Source organism: Chiloscyllium plagiosum, chromosome 7 (genome assembly GCF_004010195.1).
Source record: "Chiloscyllium plagiosum isolate BGI_BamShark_2017 chromosome 7, ASM401019v2, whole genome shotgun sequence".
Lineage (NCBI taxonomy): Eukaryota > Metazoa > Chordata > Chondrichthyes > Orectolobiformes > Hemiscylliidae > Chiloscyllium > Chiloscyllium plagiosum.
In genome coordinates this window covers 58526365-58553420 of record NC_057716.1, presented here as the reverse complement: position 1 = coordinate 58553420, position 27056 = coordinate 58526365, and the positions used below count along the sequence as shown (strand labels likewise).

At 44.4% G+C, this 27056-nt stretch overlaps 1 protein-coding gene across 2 annotated transcripts in view; it reads right to left on the bottom strand.

The window, feature by feature from the left end:
- The window catches only part of tanc1b (tetratricopeptide repeat, ankyrin repeat and coiled-coil containing 1b), a 201023-nt gene extending 175600 nt beyond the window's left edge, over positions 1–25423 (bottom strand). For both annotated transcript variants that reach the window (XM_043693814.1, XM_043693815.1), the window contains exons 1-4: positions 25297–25423; positions 16917–16991; positions 14456–14641; positions 3511–3627 (exon numbers count right to left, since the gene is read on the bottom strand). In XM_043693814.1, coding sequence (XP_043549749.1) covers positions 3511–3627; positions 14456–14641; positions 16917–16991; positions 25297–25408 — 490 coding nt within the window. In that variant the 5' untranslated portion in view covers positions 25409–25423. The remainder of the gene's footprint in view (positions 1–3510; positions 3628–14455; positions 14642–16916; positions 16992–25296) is intronic.
- Positions 25424–27056: the final 1633 nt, after the last annotated feature.

Sequence of the window (27056 nt, the reverse complement as noted above, 5' to 3'; positions counted from 1 at the left end):
GGAGACAGTCCAGAGAAGGTTCACTATGATACGATTCCAGATAAGCGGGGATTTTCTTATTAACGAGAGTTTGAGTAAGTTGGGCTTGAACTCCATGGTGTTGAGAAGAACGAAAAGGAAATACTGATTTATTTAAGAGCCTTCAAACTTCACAGGAAAGATATGGAGAGCTTATTTCTCCTTGAGGAAGAGTCTAGGATAAAGGGCATCATCTCAGAGTAAAGGGTTGACCAGAAGAGGCAGCATTTATGCTTTCGGAAAGTATGAATCACTGGAATTGTTCACTGGGCTGACTTGTAAAGTTTGTTCAAGGTTGAGACAGAGATTTTTAGCAAACAAATTAAGTGTTATAAGGATAAGAAAAAGGAGTTAAAGATGATCAAATTTTTTTTTGTGGGAGAAGTGTGTCGCTGTCTGGCCAGCATTTTTTTTTCACATCCCAAGTTGCCCTTTAGAAGCTGGTGGTGAGCTGCCTTCGTGAACTGCAGTATTTCACCTGCTGTGGATGGACCTACCATGCCATTCGGGAGGTAATTCCAGGATTTTGACGCAGCGACAGTGAAGGAACAACAATATATTTCTAAGTCAGGATGATGAGTGGCTTGGTAGATAACTTGCAGATGGTGATCTTTCTATGTATCAGCTGCCCCTGTCCTTCAAGGTAAAAGTGGTCGGGGTTTGGAAAGAGCTGTCTGAGGATCTCTGGTGAATTTCTGCAATTCATCTTGTTGATAGCATGCACTACTGCTATTGAGCATCAGTGGCGGAGGGAGTGGATGATTCTGGATGCAGTGCCAATCAAAAGGGCTGCTTTGGCCTGGATGGTATCAAGGTTCTTGAGTATTGTCAGAGCTGCACTCATGCAGGGAAGTGGGGAGTCCTGACTTGTGACTTGTAGATGATGGACAAGCTTTAAAGAATCAGATGAATTAATTGCCGCAGTATTCCTAGCCTCTGACCTACTCTTGTAGCCAGTGTTTATGTGGTGAACACAATTGAGTTTCTGGTTAATGATAACCCCAAGGAAGCGATAGTGGAGGATTAATTGATGCTAACACCACTGAATGTCAAGGAGCAGTGGTTAGATTCTCTCTTATTGCTGATGATCAGAGCCTGTGTGACACGAATGTTAATTGCCACTTGTCAGCAAAGCCTGGACATGGTTCACAACTTGTTTCATTTGAACATGGACAGTTTCAGTACCAGAGGAGTTGCAAATAGTGCTGAATATTATACAATCATCAGGCAGCATCCTCACTTCTGACAATACGACAGAGGGAAGGTCATTGATGACACAGCTGAAGTAATTTGGCCTCGGACATGAACCTGCAGAGGAACTCCTGCAGAGGAGATGACTGACCTCCAACAACCACAACCATGTGTGTGTGCGCCAGATGTGACTCCAACCACCAGAGAATTTGCCCCCTGACACCCGTTTATTCCAGTTTTGCAAGGGCTCCTTTATGCCACAAACATTTGAAAGCGAGCTTGATGTCGAAGACTCACTCTCACCTCACCTCTGGAATTCAGTTCTTTTGTCCATGTAATGACGTCAGGAGCTGATGGCTTTGGCGGAACCCAAACTGGGCGTCACTGAGTAGGTTATTGCTGAGCGCATGGTGCTTGATAGCACTGTTGATGACACCTTCCATCTCTTTTGATGATCAAGATTAGACTGATGGGGCAGTAATATGCTGGGTTGGATTGGTCCTGTTATTTCTGAACATATTTGGGCAATTTTCAACATTGTCAGGTAGATGCCAGTGTTATAAATGTACTGGAGCAGCAAGTTCTGGAGGACATGCCTTCAGTTCTATTGCGGAAATGTCACAGCCTATAGCCTTTGCAGTATCCAGCCCCCCGACTGTTTCTTGATATCAAGTGGAGTGAATTGAACTGGCTGAAGACTGGCATCTGTAATGCTGGGGTCCACTGGACGAGGTCAAGATAAATCATCCATTCAACACCTCTGGCTGAAAAGTGCTGCGAAAGCGCCAGTCTTGTCTTGTGCACTGATGTGAGGATGGGGATATTTGTAGAGATGAGTCCACCTCCAAAGATATTCAACTGTCCAACACAATTCACAATTGGATGTGGCAGGACTGCAGAGCTTAGATCTGATTTGTTGGTTGCGGGATCACTTCACTCTGTCTATCAGTTGCTGCTTATGCTGTTCCGCGTCTAAGTAGTCCTATTGATGGCTTCATTCGGCTGACTTCTCATTTTCAGGTATGCCTGGTGCTGCTCTGAGCATGCCTTCCTGCTATCTCATTCGAACCAGGGTTGATCGCCTGGCTTGATGGCAATGGAGGTTCAGTGAGGGATATGCTGAGTCATGAGATTACAGATTGTGCTGCAGTAAAATTGAGCTGTTGTTGATGACACAGTGTCTCATGGACGTCGCATCTTGAGTTGCTCGATCTGTTCGAAGTCCATCCCCATTTAGCAATGATTGTACCCCACACAACAGGATGCAGGGCATTATCAATGTGATGGTGAGACTTCATCCCTCTATGGACTGTGGGGTGGTCACTCTTGCCAATACTGTCAGAGGTAGATGCAACTGCAGCCTGCTACTTGGGAAGGATGAAGTCAAATATATTTTTCCCTCTCGCTGGTTCCTTCCTCACCTGCTGCAGACGCAGTCTAGCATCTATGTCCTTCAGGACCTGACTGGCTCAATCAATAGTGCTACTACTGAGTCACTTTTGGTGTCTGATATTGAAATTCCCCATCCAGAGTACATTTACACCCTTCCCATTCTCACTGCTTCCTTCAAGTGCAGTTCAACCTGGAAGAGTACAGATTCATCTGCCAAGGGAGGACACTACATAGTAATCAAAAGGTAACCATGCCCATGTTTAACCTAAACCCCTGAGACTTCATGGAGGTCCATAGTCAATGCTGAGGATTCTCAGGGGAACTCCCTCCTGGCTGCATACCACTGTGCTGCCGCATCTGCTGAGTATGTCCTGTTGATGGGACAGGGCATATCCAGGGATGGTGATGGTGGTGCCTGGGACATAGTCTGTAAAATCAATGCCATGACCAACTGAATAGCAGAGCAGACTCAGTGAGCCGAATGGCCTACTTCTATGACCAACATCATGTGGTCTTACTTGGGCTTTTCGGCCTGCTCCACTATTCAATAAGATCATGGCTGGCCTGCTTGAGTGTCAAATTACACATCTACTCACGATATCCCTTGATTCTCCTGCCCAATCAGAATCTATCCACCTTGGTCTTAAAAATACTTAATGACCCTGTCTCTGAACACTTTGCCATGAAGGTGGCAACGTCATCAAGTACATTCCACAGCATCTAATGATTTTATACAAGTTTCATTGGGGCATTCTTTTGTCAAATCATACAGAATGGGAACAGAATTCTAAAGGGCCTTTAATGCACCAACAAATTCTTTTCCCCACCATAAGTATATTCGAGCTGTCGCACCTCCAATCATGTACCTTTTACAAAATTAAAAAAAGTAAAGATGATGGGTACACTCACCATTTTGTGCTAACTGGGAAACATCTGTTTTCGGTGCCAACTTGACCAAAGCTGAGGTCATTACGTCATCTTCTGGAACTTTAGGGCTTTCCACATACTTCAGCTTCCGGATTGGGCCTGTATAAGGGAAAAGAATTCCTTCCCTGTTATTTTCTTACAGATTTTTTTCCAATCACAATCATTTTGTGGATAAACATGTATTCGGTAGTATCAAAGTTTAGTTCAGGTGCTGTCCACAAAATACAAGTAAACCACAGTACCTAAACTGATTAAAAATTGTTAAGTAATTTCAGTAGGAACACTGCAGTCAAACAAAACTCAGTTCTCGAGCACTGCCTTGTACGGGGAGAGGGGGAGGAGACAGGCAGAGAGGGGGAGAAGACACAGCGCGAGACAGCGCGAGACAGCGCGAGACAGCGCGAGACAGCGCGAGACAGCGCGAGACAGCGCGAGACAGCGCGAGACAGCGCGAGACAGCGCGAGACAGCGCGAGACAGCGCGAGACAGCGCGAGACAGCGCGAGACAGCGCGAGACAGCGCGAGACAGCGCGAGACAGCGCGAGACAGCGCGAGACAGCGCGAGACAGCGCGAGACAGCGCGAGACAGCGCGAGACAGCGCGAGACAGCGCGAGACAGCGCGAGACAGCGCGAGACAGCGCGAGACAGCGCGAGACAGCGCGAGACAGCGCGAGACAGCGCGAGACAGCGCGAGACAGCGCGAGACAGCGCGAGACAGCGCGAGACAGCGCGAGACAGCGCGAGACAGCGCGAGACAGCGCGAGACAGCGCGAGACAGCGCGAGACAGCGCGAGACAGCGCGAGACAGCGCGAGACAGCGCGAGACAGCGCGAGACAGCGCGAGACAGCGCGAGACAGCGCGAGACAGCGCGAGACAGCGCGAGACAGCGCGAGACAGCGCGAGACAGCGCGAGACAGCGCGAGACAGCGCGAGACAGCGCGAGACAGCGCGAGACAGCGCGAGACAGCGCGAGACAGCGCGAGACAGCGCGAGACAGCGCGAGACAGCGCGAGACAGCGCGAGACAGCGCGAGACAGCGCGAGACAGCGCGAGACAGCGCGAGACAGCGCGAGACAGCGCGAGACAGCGCGAGACAGCGCGAGACAGCGCGAGACAGCGCGAGACAGCGCGAGACAGCGCGAGACAGCGCGAGACAGCGCGAGACAGCGCGAGACAGCGCGAGACAGCGCGAGACAGCGCGAGACAGCGCGAGACAGCGCGAGACAGCGCGAGACAGCGCGAGACAGCGCGAGACAGCGCGAGACAGCGCGAGACAGCGCGAGACAGCGCGAGACAGCGCGAGACAGCGCGAGACAGCGCGAGACAGCGCGAGACAGCGCGAGACAGCGCGAGACAGCGCGAGACAGCGCGAGACAGCGCGAGACAGCGCGAGACAGCGCGAGACAGCGCGAGACAGCGCGAGACAGCGCGAGACAGCGCGAGACAGCGCGAGACAGCGCGAGACAGCGCGAGACAGCGCGAGACAGCGCGAGACAGCGCGAGACAGCGCGAGACAGCGCGAGACAGCGCGAGACAGCGCGAGACAGCGCGAGACAGCGCGAGACAGCGCGAGACAGCGCGAGACAGCGCGAGACAGCGCGAGACAGCGCGAGACAGCGCGAGACAGCGCGAGACAGCGCGAGACAGCGCGAGACAGCGCGAGACAGCGCGAGACAGCGCGAGACAGCGCGAGACAGCGCGAGACAGCGCGAGACAGCGCGAGACAGCGCGAGACAGCGCGAGACAGCGCGAGACAGCGCGAGACAGCGCGAGACAGCGCGAGACAGCGCGAGACAGCGCGAGACAGCGCGAGACAGCGCGAGACAGCGCGAGACAGCGCGAGACAGCGCGAGACAGCGCGAGACAGCGCGAGACAGCGCGAGACAGCGCGAGACAGCGCGAGACAGCGCGAGACAGCGCGAGACAGCGCGAGACAGCGCGAGACAGCGCGAGACAGCGCGAGACAGCGCGAGACAGCGCGAGACAGCGCGAGACAGCGCGAGACAGCGCGAGACAGCGCGAGACAGCGCGAGACAGCGCGAGACAGCGCGAGACAGCGCGAGACAGCGCGAGACAGCGCGAGACAGCGCGAGACAGCGCGAGACAGCGCGAGACAGCGCGAGACAGCGCGAGACAGCGCGAGACAGCGCGAGACAGCGCGAGACAGCGCGAGACAGCGCGAGACAGCGCGAGACAGCGCGAGACAGCGCGAGACAGCGCGAGACAGCGCGAGACAGCGCGAGACAGCGCGAGACAGCGCGAGACAGCGCGAGACAGCGCGAGACAGCGCGAGACAGCGCGAGACAGCGCGAGACAGCGCGAGACAGCGCGAGACAGCGCGAGACAGCGCGAGACAGCGCGAGACAGCGCGAGACAGCGCGAGACAGCGCGAGACAGCGCGAGACAGCGCGAGACAGCGCGAGACAGCGCGAGACAGCGCGAGACAGCGCGAGACAGCGCGAGACAGCGCGAGACAGCGCGAGACAGCGCGAGACAGCGCGAGACAGCGCGAGACAGCGCGAGACAGCGCGAGACAGCGCGAGACAGCGCGAGACAGCGCGAGACAGCGCGAGACAGCGCGAGACAGCGCGAGACAGCGCGAGACAGCGCGAGACAGCGCGAGACAGCGCGAGACAGCGCGAGACAGCGCGAGACAGCGCGAGACAGCGCGAGACAGCGCGAGACAGCGCGAGACAGCGCGAGACAGCGCGAGACAGCGCGAGACAGCGCGAGACAGCGCGAGACAGCGCGAGACAGCGCGAGACAGCGCGAGACAGCGCGAGACAGCGCGAGACAGCGCGAGACAGCGCGAGACAGCGCGAGACAGCGCGAGACAGCGCGAGACAGCGCGAGACAGCGCGAGACAGCGCGAGACAGCGCGAGACAGCGCGAGACAGCGCGAGACAGCGCGAGACAGCGCGAGACAGCGCGAGACAGCGCGAGACAGCGCGAGACAGCGCGAGACAGCGCGAGACAGCGCGAGACAGCGCGAGACAGCGCGAGACAGCGCGAGACAGCGCGAGACAGCGCGAGACAGCGCGAGACAGCGCGAGACAGCGCGAGACAGCGCGAGACAGCGCGAGACAGCGCGAGACAGCGCGAGACAGCGCGAGACAGCGCGAGACAGCGCGAGACAGCGCGAGACAGCGCGAGACAGCGCGAGACAGCGCGAGACAGCGCGAGACAGCGCGAGACAGCGCGAGACAGCGCGAGACAGCGCGAGACAGCGCGAGACAGCGCGAGACAGCGCGAGACAGCGCGAGACAGCGCGAGACAGCGCGAGACAGCGCGAGACAGCGCGAGACAGCGCGAGACAGCGCGAGACAGCGCGAGACAGCGCGAGACAGCGCGAGACAGCGCGAGACAGCGCGAGACAGCGCGAGACAGCGCGAGACAGCGCGAGACAGCGCGAGACAGCGCGAGACAGCGCGAGACAGCGCGAGACAGCGCGAGACAGCGCGAGACAGCGCGAGACAGCGCGAGACAGCGCGAGACAGCGCGAGACAGCGCGAGACAGCGCGAGACAGCGCGAGACAGCGCGAGACAGCGCGAGACAGCGCGAGACAGCGCGAGACAGCGCGAGACAGCGCGAGACAGCGCGAGACAGCGCGAGACAGCGCGAGACAGCGCGAGACAGCGCGAGACAGCGCGAGACAGCGCGAGACAGCGCGAGACAGCGCGAGACAGCGCGAGACAGCGCGAGACAGCGCGAGACAGCGCGAGACAGCGCGAGACAGCGCGAGACAGCGCGAGACAGCGCGAGACAGCGCGAGACAGCGCGAGACAGCGCGAGACAGCGCGAGACAGCGCGAGACAGCGCGAGACAGCGCGAGACAGCGCGAGACAGCGCGAGACAGCGCGAGACAGCGAGAGACAGCGAGAGACAGCGAGAGACAGCGAGAGACAGCGAGAATGCGCGAGACTGCGCGAGACTGCGCGAGACTGCGCGAGACTGCGCGAGACTGCGCGAGACTGCGCGAGACTGCGCGAGACTGCGCGAGACTGCGCGAGACTGCGCGAGACTGCGCGAGACTGCGCGAGACTGCGCGAGACTGCGCGAGACTGCGCGAGACTGCGCGAGACTGCGCGAGACTGCGCGAGACTGCGCGAGACTCGCGGGGAGAGCGCGGGACTGCGCGAGACTGCGCGAGACTGCGCGAGACTGCGCGAGACTGCGCGAGACTGCGCGAGAGAATGCAAGAAAGCAAATGCAAGATAATGAGTGAAAGAGCAAGCGAGCAAGAGTGAGCGAGAAAAAGAGAATACATTCTTGCAAATTTCCACCAACTGCAAGCATTTTTACTTTCCCGAGAGATATTTTTCTGTCGGCTTTTTGAGAGTCTCCTTTCAGCACCAGTACCCAACCTGTGGCAAAACAGTAAGTAACAGTCCAAATTTTGTTAGGCGAACTGTAGTTTTAATACGTTTTCCACCAGTTTCTTTAGCAAAAAGCAACAAATCCATTTTCTCTCTCTAAACAGTTTTGCTTTGCCAAAGGTCAACAATGAGTGAAGCACAGTTCAATTCCACTTTTGACCTTAAAGTTCCAAAAGATGACCTGGCTAAGTTCAGATCTACTATTTTTCCCGCTTTCTTTTAAAAAAATGTGTTTAACAATTGTAACAATCACACGAAAAGTATTACCAAACAAACACTATTTTTTGTCGGCAAGATACATTTCAAACTACAGAATAGAAAGCTTCCCTTTTACTTTTAACGGAGCCAAAAAAATCCATTTCATGGGCATACTTTACATAATTAGACATTTGATATTCCTGGACCCAGTACAAAGTGATTTTCAACTTCTGAGAACTAGCTTCCATTCCTTTAATAACCAAACCTAATAGCTTTTAAATAAATAAATATCTTTCACGGAGAGACTATTCCTGGTGATTCTCCACGCAGCACAAGCTAACCAACTCTTCAAAATGCACTGAAATCCTCGTAAATCTGGTCTGTTGAATCCAGAACTGAACTTCCACCACAGCCCTGCACTGTGAACCATAAAGATTTTTCATCTCTTACTGCTTCCTGTATCAAAGATCTCAGCTGAAGGCCCTTGTCTCAGACTTTTCAGGCATCTCTGGTTTTGATAGGGGAAAAGTTTCTATCTTCACACCAATGCGAATCACATCAGCCTTGCATCCAAGGGCTGATTAGGTATCTTTGGTACACAACTCTCTTGTATCTAAGAAGTAAATGAACAAGTTTGAAGCAAACTGCTTGCAACCTATATTCTCTACACCATCCTAAAAACACCAACTTTAAAACTCTCAGTCTAACCACCACAGCATACGCTATTGCGTCCACTTCTGAATGCACTTTACAGTGGAAGATACTGCGAACATCCCGTTAAAAGTAATGAATATGGGGGAAGAATGAAGCACCGTAACCATCACTGAAATAGTATTATACAAACTATTTGGGATAAAGGCAGATAAGTACATTGGCCCTCCTAGCTTGCATCCTAAGACCTTAAACGTAGTAGCTACAGAAATAATGAATCCATTGATTGGACTTTTCCAAAAATCCTTGAACTCTGGAAAAGTATCAGAGAATTGGAAAACTGCCACTTTAAGAGATGTACTTTATCCTTTTTGTTTTGAGAGAAGTTTTAAGATAGAGGTGATAAGCTGTCTATTTGAATCCAATAAAGTAAACAGCTTGTGAGGCCTTGGGATTTTTTTAAAAGGTTAAAACAATAGCAGCCTGAAACAGTTGGGGCAAGCTCCCCCAAAGCCAAGATTTTTAGCTCTTTTTTAGTAGTAGTTGCTGCTGGGTCTTGAAGCTGGATGTGGAAACTGGTTTTTATCTCTCTGTTTCAGTTAAAAGCTGGAGGTTCTCTTCCTGCTGCTAGAACTGCATTTGACAATCTATTTTACAAACCTTGCCTTTGCCAAGAATGAGCTCATGGGATGTTACTATTTTGGAACAGTTACTATTCTGGAGTTAAATAAACTATTATTTTGTTAAGCATTCAAATTTTTTTCTTTCTTTTGTTTATATTTTAACTATAGCTCATGAATAAAGTATGTTTTGCTTCAAATACGACAGTTTGACCAATCAATTTGCATCCAGAATGCCACATCTGGCACTTGCCTTTAAAATAAGTAGTTTGGGTCGAGGCTATCTTTTACTATATGTTAAGGGTTTGCCTGGTCGATAACAGTGGGTAAAGGCTGACTGGCCTAACATCTGTTGTTGGAAAAGTTTTGCAAGCAATTATTAAGAAAGTAATAGCAAAGCAGTTGGAAAATCATAACCTAATCAAGCAGAGTTAGCACTGCTTCATGAAAGTGAAATTGTGGCTGACTAGGAGTTTTTTTTTTGAGTATGTCTCAATCAGAGTGGATTGAGGGCAAAGAGCAGATATGTCATTTAAGGATTTCCAGAAGGCATTCAATGAGGTACCTCATAAAAGATTAAGACATAAAATAAGAGCCCATGGTGTTAGAGGCATAGTTAGAGAATTAGCTCATAGGCAGGAAATAGCTAGTGGGGATATAGGATTATTTTTCAGATTGGCTAAATGAATTCTACAATAATCAGTGCTGGGACTTCAACTGTTCACAGTTATGTAAATTACTTAGAGAACAGAATAAATGTACTGTAACCAAATTTGCAATGATGAAAATAGATGGAAAGGCAAGTTGCAAGCAGGATATAAACAGCTTACTGGATGTAAGTTTGCTTGCTGAGCTGGAAGGTTCTCAAAACTCGCAAACAGTTTATTGACAGATAGTGATCGGTGTAAAGTCGGCGAATGGAGTATTATGTCGGAAAATGTGAAGTTCATTTTGAAAGGGAGAACAAAAAATTTCAATATAGAAAAAGCTGCAGAAGTAGGCAACACAAAGATACTTGGGGGTTACTTGTGCATGAAACTCAGAAAGCTAGCATACAGGTGCACCAAGTAATCAGGAAGGCTAACGAAATGTTGGCCCTTAATTCAAGGGAGTCGGAGTATAAGAGTAGGGAATCCTTACTCCAACTGGACAAAGTGTTGATGAGCTCACATCTCCAGTACTGGGAGGAGTTTTGGTCCTCTTATTTAAGGTGGTGTATTGTTTCATTGGAGGCAGTTTAGGGAAAGTTCAGGAGAATGACCCCTGATATGGAGGCAGTGTCTTACAAGCAGAGGTTAAGCAGGTTGGCAAAAACAGAAATTGCTGCAGAAACCCAGCAGGGCTGGCAGCATCTGCGGGAAGAAAGCAGAGTTATTGTTTTGCATTTGGTGACTCCATCAGAAATGTTAGTAGCTAAGAAAAAGTCAAAAGGAGGCAGGGGGAGAAGGGGATTCAGAGACGAGAGGGGGGAGCCGGCGGGCGTGAGCGAGTCAGACAGAGGGATAGAGAGAGACAGAGAGGTGGGGAGGGCAGGGAGAGAGACAGAGAGAGAGAGAGAGAGAGAGAGAGAGAGAGCGCGAGAGGGAGAGCGCGAGAGAGCGCGAGAGAGCGCGAGAGGGAGAGCGCGAGAGGGAGAGCGCGAGAGAGCGCGAGAGAGCGCGAGAGGGAGAGCGCGAGAGGGAGAGCGCGAGAGAGCGCGAGAGAGCGCGAGAGGGCGAGAGAGCGCGAGAGAGCGCGAGAGAGCGCGAGAGAGCGCGAGAGAGCGCGAGAGAGCGCGAGAGAGCGCGAGAGAGCGCGAGAGAGCGCGAGATTTTCTATCCACAGCTCTCTCGGGGAAAGAATTTCTAAATTCATGACCTTCAAGAGACTAAATTCCTCATCTCAGTTTTAACCATAATATACACGGCCAGTTGGCCATTCCATCCATGACCTACTCCACCATTCAGTCAGTCGGTTATGGTGAAACTGTTAAGATACTTTCCTGCCTTTTCCCCCAATACCCTTTCATCGCCTTAAAAAAGGTCTGATTATCTCAGTTTTCAATGTACTGAACAAACTAACTTTCACAGTTCTGTGTGAAATGGAATTTGACACATTCACAACCCTCAGAGAAGAAATTCTTCATTGTCTTAAATGGGTGACTTCTTACTCTGATACGGTGCTCTCTGGTCTGAGACTCTCCCAAAAGGGGAAATAAGCTCTCCACATCTACCCTGTCAAGTTCCACAAAAATAAAATGTTTCAATAAGGTTGCCTCTCATTCTTTTAAACTTCAATGAGTACAAGCCCAAACAAGCGGACCAATCCAGGAAATCCTACATACCTGAGATCAATCGAGCGAACTATCTCTGACTGTCCCCAAAAGCCAGTGTATCTTTCCTAACAGAAAATGCCCAAATCTCTTCCCAGTATTCAAAGTCAGGTATGACTAGTGCCTTCTAATGTTTTGGCAAACCTTCCTTATTTTTGTACGATTCCCTATTACCCACAGAACTTGGATGGTAGCTCTTCTCTTTAATTCAAGCACAAGGACCTCTAAGACCCCCTTCGCTTCACCTTCTTGGAGCATTCCCTTTCAAAACAATATACAGCTTTTCTGTTCTTCCTAACAAATTGCATAACTTTACATTTTCCAACAATACATTCCATCTAGCATGGCTTTAGCCGTGCCTCAACAGTCTATATGCCTTTGTGCATTGTGTTATCCTCACCACTTACTTTGTCACCTAGAAACATAGAATCCCTACACTGCAGACAAAGTCATTTGGCCCATCGAGTTTGCACTGGTCCTCTGGAGCCTATCCCAACCTATCTGCATAAGCCTGCATTTATCATGGCTAACCCACTTAGCCTATACATCCCTGGACACCATAGGATATTTTGGATGACTAATTCACCTAACCTGCACATCTTTGGACTATGGGAAGAAACCAAAGCACCCAGCAGAAACTCAAACAGACACAGGGAGAACATGCAAACTCTAGCCTAAGGCCAGAAACAAAGCTGGGTCCTTGGCGCTATGAGACAGCACTACTAACCACTGTGTCACCTTATTTGTGTGTCATTTGCAAATTTGGTGATAGTACATTCTCATCTAAGTTATTCACATATATTGTAAATAATTATGGCCTTAGTTCAGATCCCTATGGCACTTTAGTAGTTACAGATTGCCACTGTGAAACTGCTCCCTTTATCCCAATTCTGCCATCTATTAGCTAAACAGTCCTCTACCCATTCTAACATTCCACACCCAACATTATGGGCTCATCTTATCAAGTGGCCTTATGTGCAATATCCTAACAAATGACTTCTGAACATTAAAAAAATTACATCCACGGTTTCCCCTTTATCTATATGACTTCTTACCTCCTCAAAAGAAGTCCAATAAATTTGTCAGGCATGGTTTCCTTTTGATGAAGCTATCTTGACTCCACTTGATTATAGTCTGTATATGTAAGTGTCTTATTACATCTTTTACAATATATCCTAACATTTTCCTAATGGCATATCAGCTATCAACTGGCCTATAGTTACTTATGTTTTTTTTGATCTCTCTCCTTTTTTGAATGAAGGTATTACACTGGAAACATTACTATTAGTACATCCATCCACTATCTCTACAGCTACAATCTTTAGTATCTTAGGAGGCAATCCATAAGGTCCAAAGCAATTATTGGTCTTTAGCTCCATTAATTTTCCTAGTACATTTTCTCTAGTATTCTACTGCATTCATATCACTACATTTGACCCTTTGATTTAGTATTTTGAGTGCTATTAGTTTTGTCTACTGTGAAGATTGATGCAAAATATTCATTCGACTGCTGTCATTTCCTGATTCTCCATTATTATTCCCCAGCCTTGTTCTAGAAAGAACATATGTTCATTTAGGCCTCTCACTTTCCTTTTTTTAAGTTATATACTGTTCATTTTTATATTACTTGCTCATATGCCCTCAGTTGATTTCTCCCTCAACTCTTTCTTGTCATCCTTTGTTGGCTTTTAAAATTTTAACAGTCCTCTGGTTTACACTAACCTTGACCTCATTATATACTTTTTTTCTTTCAATTTGATACTATCATCATCTGTCTTGGTTAACCATAGTAAGTTTATCTCCTTCCGAGTATTCACTTTCCTTATTAGAATATATCTTTGCTGTACATCATGATTTCTTTTCTTAAACATCTGCCATGTTCATCAAACGTTCATATGCTAAACTTGGTTCTCAGTCCACTCTGTCCTCATTCCTTTACAATTATCTTCAATTTACTTAAATTCTCTTATCTTTTTCTTGGTAATTATCCATAAACCAGATCAGAGGTTACTCAAGCTGTAAACATTTGCTACATGCATTCAATCTGGACCATCATAACACCCAGCCGCTCCCACTCACTGCTGCAGCAATACATCAATCAGCCTGCCACCTTTTTTTTTAAAATCACCCACCCCTACTCTTCACACTTTATTTATTTTTACACATCAATATCAGTTAGCTCAGTTGGCTAGATAGCCTGTTTATGATGCAGAGTGATGCCAACAACACGGGTTCACTTCCAGCACGATCTGAGATTACGATGAACGACTCTCTCCTTCTCAATGCCTCATCTCTACTAAGGTACGGTGTTACCTTGTATGAATAGAAATCACAAATTTGTTTTGATCATGGTTGCTCTACAACAGTCTCTGTACATGTATAAGTGTTGCTTTTGGAAAACAAATATAATTTTCAGAAGTTTTTAAGAAACACCAATGCCCTTGAATATATTGTGCTAAAAGTCTCAAACTAAAGACGACATGAATGTTTAAGGAGAAAGTACGACTCATGAACATTAATAAAATACAAGGCAGTGTCTAAAATAGCTGATTTTCATTTGAAGAATCAGCAGTGATATACAGTTTCAACGGCAAGTACATAATGCTCAGAAGAAATAGAAGAAAATGGAACAGAAGTCAAAATGTAAGGTCTAACACCAAAAAAAAAATCAGGAATAACATTTGTTAAAGGAAAACACTGAGCTCTAAATTCAGTAGCTCTACAGCTATTGAAAAGTAAGCAACTGCTCTGTTATTTGTCATTTATACCTGGAGACCTTTTGCCTGTCCATGCATGCATACTTAGCGACTGGCGTGGCAACAGTGGGGAGGATGGAAGTGACATGGACACTCCTTTAGACATGTTCATTTTGCACATATCCTCTTGAATGGAAAACTGGCCAGAAGCATGATCTGACATCCCAACTTGCCCAGAACGATCAGTATAAAAGTCTCCTGTTGAAAATAAATAGTGTACAATAACCATTTGCTAAGAATCAAGGATGATAGCAGACTATCAATATAACAGGTATAGGATGAGTCAACATCATTATGTCCAAAAATAAGCTAGAAATGGTGAAGGAGGACAAAAAGAGAAGAGAAAAACGGATGACAAAAATTAGGAGACATTGTGGAGGGTGAGATGGCAAAGGAGGTTACAGAATAGCAGAAACAACTATTTGTGAAGAAAAGTGATTCCTAATTTTACTACTCTATTTGGTCTAGTTTCAACTTTACATGATGGAGAGGTAGCAAACAACATTGTGAATAAAGATATAAGGGGCTTGCAGAAAGATTACATAGGGTGATTGAGTGGGCACATTTCTGGCAGATAAAGAATAATGTGGGAAATGTGTGAAGTGGTTTACTTTTGCTGGAAGAATAAAAAAGTTTATTATTAGTTAAATGGAAATAACTGCAGAAATCCAAGGCACGGAGGAATTCAGGTGTTCTAATACATGAATCACAAGTAGTTAATATGCAGGTACAGTACAAAGTCAAGAAAGGCAATGGGATGCTATCCTTTATTGAGAGAGGAAATGAACATAAAAGTAAAGGTATTACGCTGCAGTATTAGGAAATTGATGAGACTACAGAGAATCCCAACAGCAGGGAAGCAAGCCATTTGGCCCATCGAGCCCACACCAGCCATCTGAAGAATATCCCACCCAAACACGTCCCCTACCCTATCCCTGTAACCCTGCATTTCCCATGGCTAACCCGCCTAGTCTGCACACTCCTGGACACAATGGGCAATTTAGCATGGCCAATCCACCTAACCTGCACATCATTTGGACTGTGGGAGGAAACCGGAGCATCTGAAGAAACCCCACGCAGACACTGGGACAATGTGCAAACTTCACACAGACATCTGGAATATGGTGTGCAGTTTTGGTCACCTTATTTAAAGAAGGATATAAATACTTTGGAGGCGGACCAGAAAAGGTTTATTAGTTTGATACCTAGAAGAGTGGCTTGTCTTATGAGGATAGGTTTGGATAAGCTGGGTTTCTCTCCACTAGAGTTTGAGCGATGATTTCATGGAAAAATAGAAGAACTTGAATGGCCTTGCGAAAGTGGATATGGAAAGAAGTTTCCTCTTATAGGCAAGTCTGGAACTGAAGGGCATCATTTTAAAATTAGGGGTTGTCTATTTTGGACTGAGATGAGGCGAATATTTTCAACCTGAGTTGTGCTATTTTGAAACTGCTTGTGCCAGAAGGCTGCGTCATTGAATATTTTGAAGAGAAAGGTAGATAGATTTTTTAAAACCGAAAGAACTGCGGATGCTGAAAAATAGACAAGAAAATAGAAATTACTGGAAAAGCTCAACAGGTCTGGCAGAATCTGTGGAAAGAAATCAGAGTTAATGCTTTGGGTTGAACGACCCTTCCTCAGAACCGTTCTGAGGAAGGGTCACTCCACCCGAAATGCTAGATAGATTCTTGTCAGGCAAGGGTATCAAAGATTTTGGTGTATTGCAGACCCAGAGATGGTGTTGCTATTGTTGGGGCCATGGTCTGTAAAATATGATTCCATGAGTTTGACTACACAAGGCAATTGCTTGACTAGTCTGAGACATAGGTCAGTCAATTTTGGCAAGAGTCCCCAAAGTTTAGTCAGGAGGACTTGGTCGAATCAAAAGGGCTGAGTTGCCATAGTCACTAGTTACATAGCTTTGTGATTTCTTATAGTCCGTATTTTTTAAAACTCTCATGTCCACAGTGAACTGAATGCATCCCACCAACGATCGGGACTACTCAAGAATGCTGATAAGCGTGTCTGATAGAATTATATCTTACAGAAATTGTGTGAGTACGACTATGCCAGAATGTTATTTAGCTTATCCATGCGACAGCTCTTCCAATTGTGGTACAATTTGCTCCGAGGTGTTACTAAAGAGAACTTTGTAACATCAACAGGATCGAGCTTGTCATTGTGCATTTAGAGTTATTGCATGTTATTTAGACAAACACCCATGATGATAATTTGGTCAAAGTTGAATTTAAAATGATTGGAATGACTGAATATATGAAGATGAGTGAATATCCAATATTTGTCTTACGAATAGCAGAATATCCAGCAACAAGTCAAGTTTTGCTGAATTCAGAACCTTACAGGGTAAACTTTACGTTCATCACTTGAGTTTTCAAACAAAAGCAATATCCAAAACTAAGCTTTATTTTTAAGTTGTGATATGGACTATTTCAATGTGTATTGCATTACTTACCTTTCTTCTGCCACTGTTGTACACCATCAATTGAGGGGTGTGGTTTCGCTCTCTGTTGCTCCATTTTGTACACATCTGTTTTATAAGAAAATTAAATGGAAAATAAACATATAAAAAGTGAATTAAATTACTGCATATTATAATACAAATCATGATTTAAATTCAAAATGAAATTCCTAAGGCTTTCACTACTTTTTGGATAGAGCCAAATCCACGTTACACATCTATTGCCTTGTCACAATGTTGAATTGAGAGATTTTAAACAGCTTTTGCAATAGAAATCTAAATATTAAAATCTACACAAAATCTTCACTGGGATTATCCATTGTTTCACATGATTGAGTCGGTAAATGCAGTATTAGAAAAGGACAGTACTGTGTCAACTGAAGAGTGATAAAAAACACAACGGATCTGCAAATAACCTCGCCTACTGCTTTGACTCCATGAAACACCAAGTCTGATTCAATGTAAGGTATATCCTTTGGGACATTTTTCTAATGTTTAATTTCCTGCCTATCACCTTTGCCACCTCCTATTGCCACTGGCAAATTTCAGAATAGTACATTCAGTTAATGCATTATTAGGAACTGGGCTTTAACACAAATTGCCAGAGTACTTGAAGTCATCCCATCTTAGAACTTGTAAGTTTCTGAAATCAGGCTAAAAGAAATGAGAATTAAATGATGGCCTTTTTCTCCAACTAGTTATAATTTTCCATACTTACAAATGCTTGTTTTAATTTAAAAAGTGTGAGCAACATAATTCTTAAATAATAACAAAACCTTTAGATCCCAAGCACGATTCCAAGATTCCATATCTCGGATATAAATGAGACCAAGGTTAAACACGTTAAAAAGGCTGAGAATAACCACCCAAGGAGTAGGTGATATTAAATTTACAGTGTCAATAAGTGTAGCATTGGAAAAGCACTGCAGGGTTTATGCCCAAAATGTCGACTCTCCTGCTCCTTGGATGCTGGCTGACCTGCTGTGCTTTTTCAACACCACACTTTGACTCTGAACTCCAGTACCTGCAGTCCTCATTTTCTCCTATGAAATTTAGCATTGAGAAAGATTTGAGAGAAGGTTTAGAGTCATAATGACAAGAAGACAAAAAAAGCATGTATTCTAATAGTTACTTCAGGCGAGGAGGGCATGGGAAGGACTGAACAGGTCTCAGAATTATGGTGACCACAGTTTCAAATTTAAAATGATTTGGATTAGGAAACTGAAAGCAAAGATGTCAAACTTATTATTAACACCCAGCTAAGAGCAGCATTAAAATCACAGCAGAAGCAGCCAAGTAAAAGGTGCAAGTGCAAAGAAAAATGGTAGATGAAACCAAAGCTAGCAAAAACAGCAGCACACATACTCCTTGAATGGTGCTGAAATAGTTGAGAATAAAGCTAAAAAAGGTTTAACAGACTTGAAATATCCAACAGATGCAAAGGAATGATGAATGCCAGTGGCACAGTTAGCACTGCTGCCTCACAGCACCAGGGACTCTGGTTCAATTCCAGCCTTGGGTAGCTGTCTGTGTGGAGTTTGCACATTCTCCCAGTGTCTCCGTGGGTTTCCTCTGGGTGCTCCAGTTTCCTCCCACAATCCAAACATTTGCAGGTTAGGTGAACTGGCCATGCTAAATTGCCCATTGTGTTCAGAGATGTGTAGGTTAGGTGCATTAGTCAGGGGTAAATGTAGAGTAATAGAGTAAAGAAATGAGTCTGGGTGAGTTACTCTTCAGAGGGCCAGTGTGGACATGTTGGGTCAAATGGCCTGTTTCCACACTGTAGGGGATTCCATGATAAACCACATGACACCATTCTATGATTTTAATGAAAATACTGAACTACCTAACTGAACAATTGCGAAGTCAAGAAACATCTGACCAAACTGTTGGGGTCAGGCCACCTGAGTCTTATATTCAGCAGGCCGCACAGCAGTCTGCATCTGGTTTCAATTGACAATGCACACACATGAAACACATGCTGAAGACAATGCACAGAATAGCAAAAGGTCTGAACAACAAGAAAAGACTGAAAATAAAATCTTTGCAACCTGGAAACATATGAAAGGTGATTTGAGGATGTTTAAGATAGTTAAAAAATGTAAAAGGTAAATCCAGAATATTGAAACTTTTGTGTCATTCCTTCACAGGACATGTGCATTGGTACGAAGGCTAGTATGCAGGGCCCATTTTTAGTTACTGAAGATTGGTGATCCTTTTCTTTAAACACTGCAGTCCTGGGATAAGATGTCAGGATTGTTGCACATGGTGCAAACAAATAAAATGCGTCCTCCGTGAATAGCAAACATGCATTAGAGACAGAGAGAAAACACAAGGAGGTGAAATCCAAGCCAGAAACTCAAACAAAACTCAATTGTTTTAATATTCTGTCCTATATGCAGCAGGGCCATCTGGCATATCAGCCTTAGTAGACATCTATGTACCCACTAGAATAGTTGGGTGGACAGTTGGTCTGTAATGAGACTAACATCGATAGCATAGATTCAACATCAACTAAGGTTACCATGAAGGTCTGTCCTCCTTAACCTCTTCCCTTCACCTGAGGCATGGTGACCCTCAAGTTAAACCACCTCCCATCATCTCTCCCTAATGAGATTGCAGCTCTATGGTCCATTAGGACTATTGCAACTTTATAGAAGTCACCCAATAAGATGATCAAGTCTGCTCCACCAATGAACAAGATCATGGCTGATCTGATAATACTCAATTTCACTTTCCTGAATTCTCCCCACAACTGTAGATTCCCTTACTGATTACACAAAATGGCAGTCTTAGTCCACAGAATAAGTAAGTTCACACATTCACTACCTTCCAAGAGAGAAAGATTTCTCATGTGTTTGAAGTGGGTGACACCTTATTCTGTGATGATGACTTCAGATTCAAGACTTGCACAAGGGGAAACAACTTCAGCATCTACCCTGTTTCAATTTGATCACTTCTCATTCTTCAAAACCTCCAATGATTAAAGGCCCCACCTACTGAACCGCTCCTCATTATAAAATCTCTTACATACCCAGAATTAACTATGGGAATCTTTTCTGGACTGCCTCAAATGCCAGTATATCATTCCTTAGGTAAGAGGAACAAAATTATTCATAGTATTCCAAGTTGAAAATTTGTTGCTGGAAAAGCGCAGCAGGTCAGGCAGCATCCAAGGAACAGGAGAATCGACGTTTCGGGCATAAGCCCTTCTTCAGCTTATGCCCGAAACATTGATTCTCCTGTTCCTTGGATGCTGCCTGACCTACTGCGCTTTTCCAGCAACACATTTTCAGCTCTGATCTCCAGCATCTGCAGCCCTCACTTTCTCCTCATAGTATTCCAAGTGCCTTGTATAGGTTTAGCAAGAATTCCCTACTTTCATAGTCCATTCCCTTTGAAAGAAAAGATCAACATTCCATATGCCTACCCTATTATCAGAACTTGGACACCAGTTTGTAATTCACTTACAAGGACTCCCAAATCCCTCTGTGGCTTTTTGTAGTCTTGCTCCATTTAAGTAATGTTCAGCTTTTCGAAACATCCTCTCACAATGTATTCTATCTGCCAATGTTTGACAGGTTATTACAGAATCACAGATAGATTGCTACAATGCTGTCACTTTAAGAAAGTTATTTCGTCCTCGGCTTTTTTTGAACAGAGGTTGTAAATGCAGAGCTGCCAAACTGGCTACTGAAAACAGCTTAAGTAAATAACTTAGGCGGCCTTTAGGTTTTTTTTAAACTGTTGTAACAATGGAACAAGAGTGGCTAGCTCTCACAGACCAGGTTTTCTAGTCAGAATCTGTTTGGCATACCAGAAGAGATGGAAGCTTCAGCAAATGATTTCTAGCTGCTACTTTCTCTGAAACGTCTCGATGTTGTTACCTTCTGGCTTGATTGATTTATTGTCACATGCACTGAGGTACAGTAAAAGTTTTGCCTACAAGTAGCACAGGCAAATCATAGTAAGCAAGGATGTACAGATCAAAAAGACTTAGAGGTATACAGGTTACATTGCAGAGCATGCACTAGTAAAGATCAGCATTAACAAGATCAGCATTATTTGAGGCTAGAGTTTATTCATCAGTCTAATAATGGTTGGGAAGAAGCTATTCCTGAACCTGCTCGTACGTGTTCAGACTTGTGTATCTTCTGCCTGATGGAAGAGGTTGTACGAAATCATGACCATGGTGCAACAGGTCTACAATGATGTTGGCAGCCTTTTTGCGGCAGCAAGTAGTGCAAATGAAGTCCATGGATGGAAGGTTGGCTTCCATGATGGCCTGGGGTGTGGACACCACTTTCTGTAGTTTTTTTTTTACACTCCCAGACAGAGCAATTGCCATACCAGGCTGTTGTGCACCTAGATAGTATGCTTTCAATGGTGCACCTGTAGAAGTTGGTGAGGATCCTTATGGACATATCAAATTTCCTAAGCCAACAGAGGAAGAGGAGGCGTTGTTGCACCTTGTTGACCATCACAACTACATGGCTGTCAGTTAGCGTCACTAAGGAACTTAATGCTTTCTGCCCTCTCAATCTCAGTTCAGTTGATGTAGATGGAGTGGGTTCTCCTTTTTTCTTTCTGAAATCAACAATCAGTTCTTTAGCTTTGCCGATGTTGAAAGAGAATGTGTTGTCATGGTACCATGTCACCAAAACCTCTCTCTCCCGTCTGTATTTTGACTAGTCATTGTTAGATATTCGTCCCACTACAGCGTTGCGTCAGTAAACTTGTAGATGACATTCGTTTGGAATTTAGCAACACAGTCATGGGTATACAGGGGGGGGGGGGGGGATGAGTACGCACCCTTGGGGGGCTCCAGTGTTAAGTGTTATTGTGGAGGAGGTGCAGTTACCTATCTTCACCAACTGGAGAACTATATATAAGAATTGGTGTCTGAATTTACCCTTTTAATGTTTATGGGATGTTACTATATTGGAAGTTAATTAGGAATAGGTACTGTAGAATTGAAGACACTACCAAAACTGGAAAAAAAAGCAGATAGCAGTTCAGAAAAGTGGTAATATTTTCAAGAAATAATGACTGAAAGATTGATAGAAGGAAAAATAAAAGTATGAGGAAAAATTAGCTAAAAATATAAAAACACTAAGACTTCTTCTAAGTATTTTAAAAAGTGTGAACAAGATGGGCATTGATCCTGCAGAAAGTGATTTCTCCACCCATAACACAATTTTGTTTTGTCTGTCTGCATTTATCTATGTGTGCATAGTTTTGTTGTTTTGTCGTTGTTTAGCTGTGGTAGGACCTATTTATTTGTAAAAAAAATTGTGTCATGTACAGAAACTTAGCCCATGCTTTCTATCAACTTGGGTCTAAAGAGACCAGTGAATTGTGGAATTTTATACACTTTGATAAAGTCTTCAACTATTGAGACAACTCTGGGAAATGAAAGACTTGATTTTCAGCACCCTATCCAATGAGACATGGCACCATCTTCAAATAGAGACAATTTCTTATGGTGAAGTCCGCTCTTGAAGATCCACCTTAAACATACTTCTCCAGATCTTCTTTTCCTACCTGTTAGCATTCATTTGACTTCCATTCTGACAGGACACTTATTTTGCCTCCTGAATTCTCTATCAGTCTTTTCAGTTGTCTGTCTCTTTTTTCTCTCGATATCTTAGTCACCCCTGACCAGTCCTGTGTAGCACTTGACTGGCATTGCTGTCTCTCCAAGTGATGCCCAGGATATTATGTAGACAATTCTATTGGAAGATGTCTGATTATGTGACACATTGGCTGTTGTATTTCATGCTTTACTGGCATAGATTACAGGTCCTACAACGGATATGCAGATTTGCAGTTCATGCCACATTGGTGGTGTTGGATACCAAAAATGTGCAGAGTTGCTCAAACATTTATACTGCTTTGCCAATTCCAGTCAGAATGTTGAATTTTACATCACTCTTCCTGGAGATGTTGCTTCTTAGTTCTGTCGCCCAATGGTGATGAAAAGATCTTGTTTGCTATCCAGTCTTCACTTTCATGACTTTCTCAAATTGGATGCATAGAACAACCTTGGCACTGCTATAGTCAAAACTGATGATCACGTCTTTGATTCCATACAATTCTATGGCCAGCAAGGAGATGTTACTTATGAAATTTAGGTGGGTCAATTGGTGGCGTTGCCAGAGGATGCCAGAATTTCCAACCACCATCACCTTTTTCATGACAAAATTACTAACCTAAAGGAAAAGAATAGGGAATATTACAAAGTCTTTACATATCATGTGTTGGTGTTGAAGGAGGCTGTGTGTCTTGATGTAGAAGTTTCAGATTAAGGGATTGAACATATTGATATCGTACTCGAGGATGTTGTACTAACCCTATGCTGGACCAAAGTGAAATGCCAATGGATGTAATCAAAAATCTTCTTGAAATCAGTCGAGCTTATAATGAGGTCAAATAGCATTGAGGAAAGGGGGAAATCTTCAAAATAGGGATTAAAGAGTGTGCACAGGGGACTATATTGGGAGAAGAGAAACAAATAAAGAACGATGGATACTATAGAGTGTAACATTATGCATAAGTTTTGAAATTAATTTTCTACTTGGCAGCATATTTAAACAAATAACAGTCCAGCACAGAATCAAACCTTTGGCACACCAAGGCCACACTGACACACTATGCCCTTTCTAAATTAAATCATTTTGCCTTTACATGGTCCATATTCCTCCATTGTGTGTCTTTTCATATATCTTTCAAGGTACCTCCTGAACACTTATTGTATCCAACTCCACTGGCAAGTACTTTCTGCCCTGTGTTTTAAAAAAAAACTTGCCTCTCACACCTCCCCTAAACTTCTCCCCATTTACCTTAACCCTTTGTTCCCTAGTAATTAACATTGCTACTGTGGGAATAAAAACTTCTACTCACCACTCTATGCATGACTCGCATAATTTTGTAAACTTCTATCAGAAAACTTAAGCAGGAACTATGCTTTAAAATAGTTTCACTTCCTCGCATTTTCTACTTAAACCATTATGTTATAACATGGAAAAAGGCAAGCAAATCAAATAGCCTCTCTAACCCTGTAAAACTAAAATGCTCAATAACTGTCAAAATTAACCACAATGGCACCATCCAGATTTTTTGAATAACCAATAGCAGACACCAGGTTTCTAGCTGAAATAAAAGATTGAATAATTTCATAATAATACAGTAGCTTTCGCAGAGCAAAGGTAAACCACATGTTAATCTAATTAACATGCAAGATTTAAACTTAAACTTCTTTGATTCTAGTCCTCCACTATCAAAGACAAATAATCTGACACAATAAAGGAATAAGTCAAGGAGTCATGGAGATGTACAGCAGGGTAACAGACCCTTTGGTCCAACCTGTCCATGGCGATCAGATATCCCAACCCAATCTAGTCCCACCTGCCAGACCCAGCCCACATCCCTCCAAACCCTTCCTGTTCACATACCCATCCAAATGCCTCTTAAATGTTGCAATTGTACCAGCCTCCACCACATCCTCTGGCAGCTCATTCCATACGCGTACCACCCTCTGCGTGAAAACGTTGCCCTGTAGGTCTCTTTTATATCTTTCCCCTCTCATCCTAAACCAATGTCCTCTAGTTCTGGACTCCCCCTATCCCCAGGGAAAAGACTTTGTCTATTTATCCTATCCATCCCCCTCATGATTTTATAAACCTCTATAAGGTCACCCCTCAACCTCCGACATTCCAGGGAAAACTATATTGGGTCTGGGTGGATTACTCTTCGGAGGGTCACTCTTCGGAGGGTCAGTGTGGACTGGTTGGACCAAAGGGCCTGTTTCCGCACTGTAGCAAATCTAATCTATTCTAACAGTCCTAGCTTATTCAGCCTCTCCCCATAGCTCAAATCCTCCAACTCTGGCAACACCCTTGTAAATCTTTTCTGAACCTTTTCAAGTTTCACAACACCTTTCCGATAGGGAGGAAACCAGAATTGCAAGTAATATTCCAACAGTGGCCGAACCAGTGTCCTGTACAGCCGCAACATGACCTCCCAACTCCTGTACTCTGACCAATGAAGGAAAGCATACCAAAACGCCACCTTCACTATCCATACTGTTACCATTCAAATATCTTCCATCTGCTTGAATATAATGCTCCTCTGGAGTCAAACTGTCTATATAGCACTCTTTTCAACAGTCAACCAGCAATCACCTCCAGGCCTAGCCTCAAGAAAAAAATTATTTGTTGAAGAAAACAAGCTGCTGTTCACAATTCAAAGCTCACCTTCAGCTCTCAGTTCACAGCTCCAACCCAAAAATGATAAACATAAAAAGAGAAAAATCAGGTGAGTTCTAGTAATTAAGAAGTGTGCATTCCTAATTAAAATATATTCCCCTACATACCAATCTCTTTCTTGCTCCCTCTTCCACCTTCACGACTTTTCTTCAGAACAGCTTTGAACATTGCACACGTTTTCACAACTCCCTCGTTAGTCTGCAATAGTAAAGGTAACATTACCTGTACAAGAATCACAATTTGATATTGCCAGATTTTTCAGTACCTTCTGGAAACAGTAATATCACCATTAACAAATATAAACTTCATTTTAACCAAGTTAATCTATTTGAGAAATATACATTTAAAGTAATAATCTTTGTTCACAAAGTGATTAAGTTGTTTCACCATCATAAGACCAATCTACAGTATTCTTTACACTGATAAATAAACTTGAATTTTAAGTATTTAGCTATAGCTTCAGCAAAAATTGCATCTGTGAGTCCAGATTTCACTATGATGGGGAGCGTTTCCACATTGGTAATAGTGGAACAGCCCAAAAATCATAAGTCTTGCCCTATTTTCACTGTGATGGGAACAGGGAAAGCTTATCTGACTCTAACACACATTTACTGACACAATGAGCCTTTAAGTCGTCAGCTGCTTTACCTGAAGTATATTTTGGAAGTGTGCACCTTAAAATGTGCAGATCAGCTTAGTAACAGCCTATCAGAATTTTGTGGATCCATTGAATTACCAGTGGGGCACCTTTAGGGGAGGTAATGAGCCCTTTGGTAGGTCAGGTGAACTTGGAAATGTTACAAGTCATCACAAACATGTAACAAGTTCATAAACACACAACAATCACGTTCATTAGATCTGTCAACAGAGTGATTAAGATTGACAGTCAAAAGCACCATCTAGAAAGTCTGTCTATTTGGTGTATGTTCCATTACCTGGAATGAGTAGATTGCCTGAGGGGACTTGACTGAGAGGATGTGGAAAGGATGTTTCCTTTTGTGGGAAAATCTAGAATGAGGAATTATGGTTTAAAAATAAAGGGGTCACCCATTTTAGGCAGAGATGAGGAAAACGAATTTGAGGGTCGAGGGTCTTTGGAATTCCCTTCCTCAAAAGCATTGGATTCAGAATAGTTAAATATTTTTAGGACAGAGACAAATAGCTTCTTGATTACCAAAGGGATAAAAGACCATCAGGGGTACGCAGGAATGTGGAGTTGAGATGAAAGTCAAATCAGCCGTGATCTTCTTGAATGATCGAGCAGACTCAGAGGCAAATGGTCTAATTATGCTCCTTATTTGTGCTCGTAACTGATTATGGGCATTTTATTTTCCATCCCAAAAAGGCTAGTCATTGTAACAAACTTAGTGTGGTTGAAGTCTCTGCAGTGCACAGGGTTTATTTACGATCTAATTAACAATGTAAGTAGTCACGGATAATCTAATCTTGCAACTGGGATTTGCATTCATCAGTTTTAATTTCAAGAGTAGTTAATTACTTCTAGCAATAGAATATTTGCTTGAAATTAAGATTTGCAAGTGTTCCTGTGCTAAGCTCAACAAACATCATTAAAAAAGGTGCAAGCCCAAAAAGTCAATAGATTTCAGAGAATCCTCTGTACAAGCTCAAAAGCTATTGCCTTGTTAGAAATATACACCACCACAAAACTTTATTCTCCATTTTTCATCTTGAATATAATTTGCACCATTAATTTGCTAGAAATGTAGGCTGATCATCGGAAACCTTAACTTAGAGAACAAACAATTGCTAACTGAATTCTCAGATCTAAACCCGGATTTGTCTGGGTACAGATCTGCATCATTAGCTTGTCTTTACGTCACTAATGTGCAATCTCATTGAGAAGCCA